The sequence below is a fragment of the Oryctolagus cuniculus genome, chromosome 2, assembly GCF_964237555.1.
Source record: "Oryctolagus cuniculus chromosome 2, mOryCun1.1, whole genome shotgun sequence".
NCBI classification, from domain to species: domain Eukaryota; kingdom Metazoa; phylum Chordata; class Mammalia; order Lagomorpha; family Leporidae; genus Oryctolagus; species Oryctolagus cuniculus.
The window spans coordinates 40,301,376-40,313,822 of record NC_091433.1 but is presented as its reverse complement, the minus strand read 5'-3'; the positions used below and the strand labels follow the sequence as shown (position 1 = coordinate 40,313,822).

General features: G+C 35.2%; 1 protein-coding gene across 1 annotated transcript in view; it reads right to left on the bottom strand.

Moving 5' to 3' along the window:
* GABRB1 (gamma-aminobutyric acid type A receptor subunit beta1) overlaps nucleotides 1-12,447 on the bottom strand; it is a 494,464-nt gene that overhangs the window by 312,752 nt on the left and 169,265 nt on the right. Inside the window, exon 4 of the mRNA XM_051842511.2 lies at nucleotides 11,289-11,509. Coding sequence (XP_051698471.1) covers nucleotides 11,289-11,509 — 221 coding nt within the window. The remainder of the gene's footprint in view (nucleotides 1-11,288; nucleotides 11,510-12,447) is intronic.

Sequence of the window (12,447 nt, the reverse complement as noted above, 5' to 3'; positions counted from 1 at the left end):
GCTCCATCTCTATCTTTATTGAAAAGAAGAAAAAAGACTTAGTTAAGATAAACCTAAAATTTTCCTAGGAAATACAGAGAAGCAACCTCTAATCTAATAGGCATGGAGCTTCTCCTTTAATATAACTTTCTTTGTCCTGGAAATGACAATACGTGATCTGCTTGGAAAAATAGTACTCACTGTTTCTAAGCAGAAGAGAAAAAGTAGAGAAGTTTAGAAAATATTTTTTTTCTTTAAAAAATGTGTTTTGTGATTTGGACCATTCAGATAGATGAGGCATTCATTCTAGGAAACATGGTACTCATTGTTCCATGACCTCTTTTAGATGCAAAGTAATACTTTGTTTATTTTAAGCACATATTATTCAATCAGATTACTTAGGTTGACATGCAAAAATAAGTCAGCATTTTTCTAAAAGCTAGCATTAAATAATATTTATTGTAGTTTTAATGGCACATATATTTCCAGAAATCCTCTGTGACATTTCTGTTTTAGTCTAAAGTAAATTACTGCTTCCATAATGGTGATGGAGTGCTGTGCAATCCACAGGCAGCATGTTCCACTGATAGAAAATGTGATGCCTCCTTGTCTGCACGTTATAATGTCCTGATACTTACAAACAAGAGATGACAAACAAGGCTTAGCTATTTAACTTGAAATACAAACCACAGAGGAATTTCAGGCTTCAGATACACTCTATGGCTTTCCCTTGATACTATAAAATTAGACATTGAATACAGTCAAATGGGAGCATCTAGGATGACCAATTCAAAATCTGGGAGGTGTAGCATTGTTTTAAATGAGCCTCACCTTAATTTGATACATGACAAAGTTTGTTTTTGTTTTATTTTGTTTTGTTTTTAGTAGAAAAATCATTGTTCCTCAAGAGTACAGGCAAGGACAATATAAACAATAGTGAAATTTCAAAATGCTGATTTCACTTATACTTGACATATTTTTGTATTCTGTATATTAGATACGAAAATCTAGGGCTTTATTTTATGATGATTACTGTATAAAATGTGCATTTGTTACCAAGGTGAAATAACTGACTGCTCATTTGTTCAACTTTAACAATATCCTTAAGATAGGCAATATGATTATTTTAATTTTGTGAGAAAATATCATTGCAAATGGAATATAAATAAGCAAGTCTAAATTGTAATAAAATCTGTAGCAGGTGAATTTTAATATCCATTATAAAATAAATGTTTTCCACATGAGATTCAATAAAAATTTTAAAATACATATGTGTATGTATATATACATACATATGTGTATGCATTCATAGAAGTACATATATAAGTAAAAAAAGAGTCAATATTTTTAGATGATATGCAGTTGTGGTAAAAGTCATGGAACTGATACTAAAATACTGAACTTGGAAATGATAGTTTAATGGAATAAATTGAGGGTCTTGGAGAAAATTACTTCAAAATGTTCCTAAGTGAATATGAAAACCTAATTCATCTTCCTAGGAAGTGGCTGCTGTCTGAAATAATATAGAATGCAAAATTTATATATCAGAAATATTTGGTTTTTCCTTCCCTTTTCTTTTCCTCCTTTCATTTTTCCATTCATCCTTCCTCTCTCCACCTCATCCCCTTTCCTTCCTCTTTCTTAAATTTTCCTCTTTTGTTTTCATAATTCATGGTTGGGATCCTTAAACAAGACATTCAAAGTTCAGAATTTGAGGAGATGCAGTTGTTTTTAAGACATTTTTGATCACTCTTTTCAGTTAATCTTCTACATTTATTTAGCTAAAGGAGGTTTTTTTTTTAACTTTTATTTAATGAATATAAATTTCCAAAGTACAGCTTATGGATTACAATGGCTTCCCCTCCAAAACTTCCATCCCACCTGCAACCCTCCCCTTTCCCGCTCCCTCTCCCCTTCCATTCACATCAAGATTCATTTTCAATTCTCTTTATATACAGATCAGTTTAGCATACATTAAGTAAAGATTTCAACAGTTTGCACCCACATAGAAACCCAAAGTGAAAAATACTGTTTGAGTACTAGTTATAGCATTAAATCACAATGTACAGCACACTAAGGCCAGAGATCCTACATGAGGAGTAAGTGCACAGTGACTCCTGTTGTTGACTTAACAAATTGACACTCTTGTTTATGGCCTCAGTAATCACCCTAGGCTCTTGTCATGAGTTGCCAAGGCTACGGAAGCCTTTTGAGTTCACCGACTCTGATCATATTTAGACAAGGTTGTAGTCAGAGTGGAAGTTCTCTCCTCCCTTCAGAGAAAGGTACCTAAAGGAGGTTATTCTTAATGATACATTCACATATCACATGGTCAACCAATAGCTACAATAACTGTATTTCAATTGCCTAAGTATTTAAGTTAATATTTCAATTAGTTGTAATGCAATAAATATTTCAAAAAGGAGCTGCTCATAAACATCATTAATCACATATTTTTTCCACATAAATGAATAAGAACATTAAAAGTAAAAGTTAAAATTTTAAGAGTCAAAAATAGCAGCCCTTTCACTGGAGAACATTTGAAATAGCTTTCTCTCTACCACTGATGAAACTCTAAAATATAATCAACTGAACTGTGAGAGGAATACCAACACTGTCCTTTAGTAAGAATTGTAGAGAGAGTTTTGAGGCCTTCTTTCTAATAAACTGAGTTACCTATTCTGTATGCATGGTCTGTTTTGTCTCTCTTCCATTTGAACTACCAAGTTTCCTTCTTTTAACAGGATGTCTTTGTCAATATCAGCCAGCCCTTTTCTGCAAACACAACTTCAACCCACATATTTATTCTCTGCAATCAACTGTACCCAGCACATCTCACAGGAAGCTCTGTGTGATCTGCCCAGAACTCTTGAATGTAATCATAACTGCCTCTATGTCTCTGGGAGAGAGAAACAATTTTTTTGAAAGTTTACAATCAATATGGAGAGCTAGTATGAAACATTTAGGACCCTCACGCTGCTTTAAAAATCAATAGGAGTATGTGATTCTTTTATTTATTTATTTTTTTGGATCTGTATTATCAAGATAATTGCCTCTATTTTTACTTTGCTTTATCATGAAGACCAAGGAAAGATGAGATGATCCTCCAAGGAATAGTGGGAAACTCTATTTTCTTTTATATTCAATAATTATAGATATTGATTTTATTCTCTCACACAAGCCATGGTCAGGCACTGTCAAGAACATCAAAAAATCAATCCAGCGTCAAGCCAGTAAAGCAAATACAGCAGGGGAGTTCTCAAAGTCTGCAACAGTCTGCAGGTTTCTGGTTAACTCTAAACTCTCTCTTAAAAAATGAAGCCGAGAGGCTGCACTTTGGAATTTGGACTCATTAGTATGTAAAAGACAATGCAACAAAGTTGTGTACATTTTAAAAAGCCGGCAGACCTGTCAGAGCCATTCCCATTTGTGTTGTGTGTCTTCTACTATTGTTTTCACTTCTGTAATGGAGAGCAATGAAATCATCACACATAGAGAGCTGTCTTCCTGGAAATGATCTCCAGGCAAAGAGGTATTTACACAGGACAGTGAGGAGCTAAATGCACAGATTTTGAGATGAAAGAATGACATTCTTATGGTCTGGGTATTTGGGTGTCCCCCAAAGGCTCATATGTTAAAGATGTGAACCCTAAAGTCTTCTGTCGATGGCTCTAAGGGAAATGGAAACTTAACCCACTGATGGTGCTTTAGAGGTGAACCTTTGGGAAATGCCTTAGATTGGATTAGATTGTTAGACTGGATTGGTTGTTGTGCGCATTTGCAGAGTGAATCAGCAGATGGAAGATCTCTATCTCTTCTTTTCTGTCGTTCTACCTTTCAACTAAATAAAATAGCTAAATACAAATTTTGAAAAATAAATATGATCACTTTTCAATACAGAAGATAAACGAATGCATTTACAAGGGAATGTAGGTACAAAAATGTTTCTTCAAAAATAAAAGGGGAATCAATGGAGTAAAAGAGATTTGAACAATGTAACAGCCAAATAGCATATGTACCTGTTTAAGTCTACTTTTAAACAGTAAGTACATATATGACAAGAGAAGTTTCTTTAGATATCCCAGTGTTGGCATCTGTGGAATTAGCTCAATAGCAGTGTATGGCTCATGATGTCACAGTAAAGTTTAAGTCTGACAGTATGGGCAGAGCATTAAGCATAATACCTCATCCATACGGATCAGCCATCTCTAATCTGAGAATTCAAAATCATCCAAAATATGAACATTGCTGCACACAAACATGATGATACAACGGGAAAAATTATATGTCGAACCTCATGTGACAGGTTGTCAGTCAAAACCAAACACACTAGAAATATTATGTAAAGTTATATTTATTCTATGCATATATAAGTTGTAAATGAAATATAAATGAATTTCATATTTAGACAGGTCTGATCCATGAGATATTTCATTATGTATATGCAAATACCCATAAATCCAAAAGAATTTTAAATCCAAAACATTTCTGGCACCAAATACTTCAGAAAAGGTATACACAAATTGTGGTATAAAATTATAGCTACTTATATGCATGAGTACTGGTTAAATTCCAAGATACAATTGTTGTTGATGTTACTTAAAATGATGTAGTATGTACATCACAGATGTATGTTTGCATTATATCAGCCTATATAAACATTGTATAATTCACCTCTAATTTTAAACGTGAATCGGTATTGGGCTAAAAGATTTTTCCAACCCATTTTACTACCCATTCTGACAATCCCTCAAATTCACTTGGATCTGGCCTCTCCAGCAGGAAATGGAAGAAGGAGTCTTATGGCCTTTTAAAAAGAAAGCAATGGCAGGAGTTAAAAGGGGAAGACCAAACGAAGTGCAGTTTTCAAGAGGTTAAATGCTTCACTAAATATCTTGCCCAAATAGAGCTGTTCCATGACTTACATTTTCAGGGAAACACAAACACAGTCTCTGAGCATCCCCAAGGCCAGGCGTCGGAGAGAATCAGTGTGTGCAACCAGCTGGATGATGTTTGGATAGGAGGCTGAATACATCTGGCCATTAATAGTGATAATTACTCTTTGGTTAATAGCCATCATTTAGATATAGAAATGTTGCAGCTGACAACTATTGTGAGTCAGGTTATATCCTGCATGCTTTATTTCATTTTTACAAACATTTTACTGGACATCTTTTGGTTTGAGAAAGGAGACACAAAGGCTAAGGAAATATAATTCACAATTACAACAAACACATATCACACAGGAAAATAACTCTGAGACACAGAAAGGTAAAATGTAAGAGATCTAATAAAAGCAATTTACAGATTCAATGTGATCCCAATTAAAATACCAATGGCATTCTTTGCAGATCTAGAAAAAAAATATGCTAAAATTCATATGGAAACACAGGAGACCCCAAATAGCTAAAGCAATCTTATACAACAAACACAAAGCGGGAGGCATCACAATACCTGATTTCAAGACAAACTACAGGGCAGTTATAATCAAAACAGTCTGGTATTGGCACAAAAACAGACTTGTAGACCAATGGACAGAACAGAAACTTCAGAAATCAATCTATGCATCTACAATCAATTTTGACAAAGGAGCTAAAATCAATCCTTGGAGCAAGGACAGTCTCTTTAACAAATAGTACTGGGGAAATTGGATCTCCACATGCAGAAGTATGAAACTAGACCCACACATTACATCTTATACAAAATCCACTCAAATGGATGAATCCACTCAATGGATGAAAAAACCTATATCTACTACCCAACACCATCAAATAACTAGAGAATATTGGGGAAACTCTGTAAGACATTGGCATAGGAAAAAGACTTCTTGGAAAAGACCCCAGAGGCACAGGCAATTGAAACCAAAATTGACAAATGGAAAAAAAAGAAAAAAAAAAAAAAGAAAAATGGGATACATCAAATTGAGAAACTTCTGAACTGCTAACGAAACAGTCAGCAATATGAAGAGGCAGCTCTGGCCGTCGCAGCCATTTGGGGAGCAAACCAACGGAAGGAAGACCTTTCTGTCTCTCCCTCTGTCTGTAACTCTTACTATCAAATAAAATAAATAATAAAATCTTTTTTTCTTTTTTTTAAACTTTTATTTAATGAATATAAATTTCCAAAGTACAGAATATGGATTACAATGGCTTCCCCCCCATAATGTCCCTCCCACCCGCAACCCTCCCCTTTCCTACTCCCTTTCCCCTTCCATTCACATCAAGATTCATTTTCGATTCTCTTTATACACAGAAGATCAGTTTAGCATACATTAAGTAAAGATTTCAACAGTTTGCTCCCACACAGAAACATAAAGTGAAAAATACTGTGTGAGTACTAGTTATAGCATTAAATCTCAATGTACAGCACACTAAGGACAGAGATCCTACATGAGGAGTAAGTGCACAGTGACTCCTGTTGTTGACTTAACAAATTGACACTCTTGTTTATGGCATCAGTAATCACCCTAGGCTCTTGTCATGAGCTGCCAAGGCTATGGAAGCCCCCTGAGTTCACTGACTCTGATAATTTTTAGACAAGGCCATGGTCAAAGTGGAAGTTCTTTCCTCCCTTCAGAGAAATGTACCTCCTTCTTTGATGACCCATTCTTTCCACTGGGATCTCACTCATGGAGATCTTTCATTTAGGTTTTTTTTTTGTTTTTGTTTTTTTTTTTTTTTTTTTTTTTTTTTTTTTTTTTTTTTTCCCCACCCCAGAGTGTTTTGGCTTTCCATGCCTGAAATACTCTCATGGGCTTTTCAGCCGGATCTGCATGCCTTAAGGGCTGATTCTGAGGCCAGAGTGCTGTTTAGGACATCTGCCATTCTATGGGTCTGCTGTGTATCTCACTTCCCATGTTGGTTCATTCTCTCCCTTTTTTATTCTATCAGCTAGTATTTGCAGACACTATTCTTGTTTATGTGATACCTTTGGTTCTTAGTCCTATCATTATGATCAATTATGAACAGAAATTGATCACCGGGACTAGTGAGATGGCATTGGTACATGCCACCTTGATGGGATTGAATTAGAATCCCCTGGTATGTTTCTAACTCTACCGTTTGAGGTAAGTCAGCTAAAATCTTTTTTTTTTAAAAAGAGCTGAGGATTCAAGAGACATGGACTAAACTGTGTCCTCCTAATACAGTAAATCCTTTATTTATTTATTTGTTCAGATTATTTATTTAAAAGACAGGAGGAGAAAGAGAAAGAGAGAGAGAGAGATCATCAATCCATTGGTTCATTCCCCAAAAGGCAACAACAGCCAGGGCTGGGCAAGGCTAAAGCTAGGAGCTCAGAATGCCATCTTGGTACTTAAGCCATCTGCTGCCTCCCAGGCACACCAGCTTGGAGCTGGATTGGAAACAGAGCAGCCAGGACTTGAAAGAAACACTCTGATAGAGAATGCAGGTGTCCCAAGTGATGGCTTAGTTCCCTGTACAATGCCCACCCCAGAAATCTTTTTATTTAGAGTCCTACCTAAATGGAAGAAACAATCATGGCTACAAGATTATTTCCAGGTGTGATGCATTTTTTCACAGCAGGAGTGCCTGAGAGCAAGAGATACAAGGATTGAAGCCTCTGCTATATGCTGGGTAGCTGTTACCCATCAGCCTGGTTCTTCCAGAAGTAACAGTCTCCTACCAGAGGCCAGTCTTCTACTTTAGTGCTTACAGAACTATGTACCATCCCCTGAGTATAAAATCTGATTTAACATAGTTAACAAAAAGTAGAAAAAAATGTAATGTATTCTTTTGGTTTCATATAAAGTTATAGTACATCATAATGAATTTGAATATAGCAAAAATTTGATTTAGTTTAATGATGTGGCCTTATAATCATGAAATACCTGACCAAAGGGGCTTTCAGGTGTGTTCAGAAAACCTCATTGATCCTATCATTTCTAAATTCAATTCACTAATATACGGCCTCACTCATAATGACTATTAGTAGGATTTATGGAAAGGAGTAAGGAAAGAAGTTTTATTTTCCTGATTACTATGTCTAAAATAAGTGTTGTCTAGCTATAAATACACCAACACATATGTTAAATAATAGGAATTCCCTAGTATATGTGCTTAGGACACCAAAAATGACAGGTATTTTTAAAAGACTCTTACAAAGAATAAAAGTACATATTTTCATTTCTAAGACCAGGAAGTATTACATCAGAAGAATTAAACACATCTTAATCTGTAGGATCAAAATGGTATGGAACTTATCCTTAAATCAGATTCTAGAGATAATTTTGTCCAATATATTTCTTTTTAGGTTGGAGGGTATAAAGCCAGGGGAAATGAAATGACTATTGTAGGACACAGCTAGACAGGCCACAAGTCACTCAACTTGCAGTCTTAGGTGCTTCTCAATCTGCAAGCATACAGCTTTCAACCAGACTTCTGGGGAAGTGTTCTCAGGGCCAAAATAATGAGCATATGGTACATACTAGACATTCAGTGCATGTCTTCTTAATTGGACAACTGTATTTCTGTTATAATCATTGATATCCCTTGGAGTTAAAAAAGAAAGTTTTCTTCAGTATGCCTTTTTCTAGCACCAAATAAGACTATTCCAATTACTTTACATACATATATATATAATTTAGGAATTAAAACATATTGTCATATTAAATAGTTTGTAATATCTTAACAAAAATAACTTAGGAAGTATTGACCGCTTCCTGCAGCTGATAACGCTGAGGCTCAGGAAACTTACATAATTTGTTCAAGGACAAGCAGTCAGAAAGTTATGGAGTTTCAGCCCATCCTCAGCCTCTGATTCAGACGTCATACCTTCTCTGCTAGTGTCTCTAGGATATTTATAACCTCTGAGGAAAAGCAAAGCAAACCTGTGAGGGAAGAGGTAGTGAGCAAGGCAGAGGAGGAGGAAGAGAAGATATGAGGGCTGGTGTGGGGCTTTCAGGGAAAAAGCTGGTTCCATAAAAAGATCAGAGCCCAGAAAAAAGATGAATGGTTTGTGTTTCTCTTTGGAAGGTCATTGTCTGCAGGCTACAAGCTACAAAAACCTGGGATAGCATCAAAGTTAGAAAGCAAGGTTGCACAATTTGGAAGGAGGTATTGACTTTTATATGCATTTGAAAGTTAGTGAAGTGGGAAAAGTACAAGCACGGGAATCAGGATACTTGTATTTTAGTCCCAGCCCTGCCATTACCTTATCATCCACTAAGATATGATCCTCTCACCTTTTTCTCCTTCAAGCTTCCCATCTGTAAAATGGGGAGTGTTCAACTTTGTGGTTCTCAGCTTTTGCTTCCTTTATATCATTCTATTGATAAAGAATGCCAGTGAATTGGGAAAATCTGAAGTCAGACTTTATAAACTAAGATTGTGGACCACATTCTTACTTGAAAAAAAATCTAGTTATCTTTTTTCCCAATGAAATGGCTTTTTATATGTTCTTGACTAATGAGTAGCTTGCGTTTTTATTTAGTTATCTCATGGAATTATTCCTCCAGGATACTTTAGAAGGGTAGCTTACCCCATTTCTTATACAATTAGTATATCTGACAGAAATGGCATAGCTTACATAAAAATTACAAGTGATTTCCATTGTATATTAATCATCACTAAAGATCAGTCTCTGATCTTGAATTAGTGGATTTTGTCTGTAGCAATTATCATAGATTCAAGTACCTGTTCATCATTTTTCTGAGAGATTTTTATCTCACATTTTTCAACTGGAGTTGAAAACCTTTGGAGCACTGAAATAGTGGGGGGAAAAAAAATCAAAGACCATTTTGCCAAGATGAATTGATGCCATTTTCCAGTGCAAATGAAGACCAAACATAATCATAAACTAAGCAATGACTGGTTTAAGGATTAGAAGTTTTATCACAGATATATTTTTTACTAGCATGTTGTTTTTTAGTACTGGTGACTTTACAAACATTAATTATAGGATTTTAATCTGTAATCAGAGTTTAACTTGGTGTTCATGGTATACAGAAAGACTTTGGGGACTTATGAGCCTCTGAAATAGTAAGAAAATTTAGAACAGATTTGAGTTTTTAGACACAGAGCTTTCATCTGCTTTACAAAGGAGTCACAAAAGATCAAACCAAAGAAGAGAGAACCACCATTCTAAAAATTCTATCGTAACAGGTTACAGTTTAGATATTTTTTTGGTGTAGCTGGAAGCTAATTTTGAAACATAGTCTAAAATTTTTAACAAGCCCTTAACTATACAAAGGACAAAAATAGACTTCTGTACGTGTATAATGCCTTTTTTTAACCTCTTATACATAGCAAAACAAAATTTAAAAAAAACCTGCTATACAAAGGATGACCACTATAAATTAAAGATAATCAAAGCAAGATATATATGTTCATGGAGTAGAAGACTTGATAATTTTAAGATGTCAATGTTTTGCTAACTGAAGTATAGACTCAATGTATCACAATTATAATCTCAGGTTTTTGGGTAGAAATTGACAAGTTGATTCTAAAAGCTATTGGGAGATGCAGAGAGATCTAGGCTATCTAAACTAATATTGAAAAATAAGTACATAGTTAGAAGGCTTATCTTAGTAGCTCTACTAGTAATAGTAACTACTCAGTAGCTCTTATCATAATGGGTTAGTAATTAAAATAGAGTGACATTTCCTAAGGATGGACAAATAAAATAATGGAACACAACAGCTAGAAACTCCTGTCTCCCCCCCTTCAACTTACATTGTCAAAGGCAGTAACACAATCCAATGGAGAAACAAAACCTCTTTTCAACAAATAATGCTCAAGTAACTGGATAACCATGTGAAAAAACAGAACATCAACAACTCCTAACTCTCCCAAAAGACACAAATTAATTCAATATTGTTCAAAGACCTACATAAAAATGTTAAAACATAAAAATGTAAAGTAATAAAAACACTATAAATCTTTTTAAAGTCACCACAAAATATCTTATTTCTTCAAATAAGTGTTTCACAGTTCCCTTTCATATTTAAATAACTACATGCAACACAGTCAAGGTACTTCAGTTAATTTAGACCTACAGAGTTAGACAACTGACTTAAAAGATACAACATTTAGAACAAGCTAGATGTGAAATCTTTACAGCAAAGACTCATTTTCTTATTACTATGCTTATTATTTGAAGGCCAGGGCAAATATTCATTTATATTTGATGGACAATGTTGCTGCTTTTGAGCTCAAATATTTCCAAAACTGATTTGCTGGTCTTTAATATGAGTTACTTTTACATGTGAGAGCATCTATATATTCTACTTGCTTCTCTCTCTTCTTTCTGCTTACAAAAGTAGAAACAAAACAATAGTAAAAATAACTTACCGGAGTCCATAGAGAACTGTTCCATCAGGATGTAGTCGAATCATTCGATTTTTCACTGTGACCCCATGCACAAATGATTTCTTGTCATTCAGGAAGTAGGTATCTGGTACCCAGAGTTGGTCAGCTACTCTGTTGTCTAGGGTGAGGTTTAATGGGATTCCAGAATAAGAAAGCCTTTTGTCTTTCCAAGACTGCTGGAAATACATTGTAAGTGTGTAATCCTGTGAAATAAAGGAGGCAAAAAAAAAAAAATTACTGTCATCATTACCTAAGGACATTTGTTAAGAACTTGAAAGCATATGTCATATGTATGCATCTATGTATCAGGGACATACTACCCTGATGTTCACTAAGAGATTATATTTGAGTATGCTGAAATTTGTATCTTCAACTATAGGATGACTGGTAAGTTAAAAGTAGTAGAGTAATACTTGAATTTATGCATAAACATTTCCACCAATAGAGAATAAATACTTGGAATTAATTTTTCTACTTTAAAATTCTGGCCCTTTATTTATCTGATATTTTCATGTTAATGCACTATTAACACAAAGAGAACAGAGTTAGTGTAATTCACAGGTACAATTCTAAAAATTTAGTGATATTCTTTTCCTCCATCCTTCTCCCCCTCTTCCTTACTTTCATTCTTCCTTTATTTCAAACATTTTATTTAAACATCCTATTTATTTATGTATTTATTTATTTGGAGTGCAGAGTTACAGAGAGGGAGAGGCAGAGGCAAAGGCAGAAGAGAAGTCTTCCATCTTCTGGTTCACTCCCTACATGGCCACAATGGCCAGGGCTAGGCCAGGCTAAAGCCAGGAGCCAGAAGGTTCATCTGCGTCTCCTATGTGGCTGCAGGGGCCCAAACACTTGGGCCATTTTCTGCTGCTTCCCCAGGAACATTAGCAGAGAGCTGGATTAGAAGTGGAGCAGCAGGGATTGGAAACTATCCCCACTTGAGATGCCTGCACTTCAGGTGGCAGCTTAACCCACTAATCCACAGCAGAGACCTTCAAATATATTTTTAGTTAACAATAAGTGGCTTAATGCTCCACTAAACAAAGAGAACAACATGTAAAATGTAAAAAACAAAGGGACAGGGGTCAGCGCTATGGCATAGCAGGTAAAGCCGTCGCCTGCAGTGCCAGCATCACAT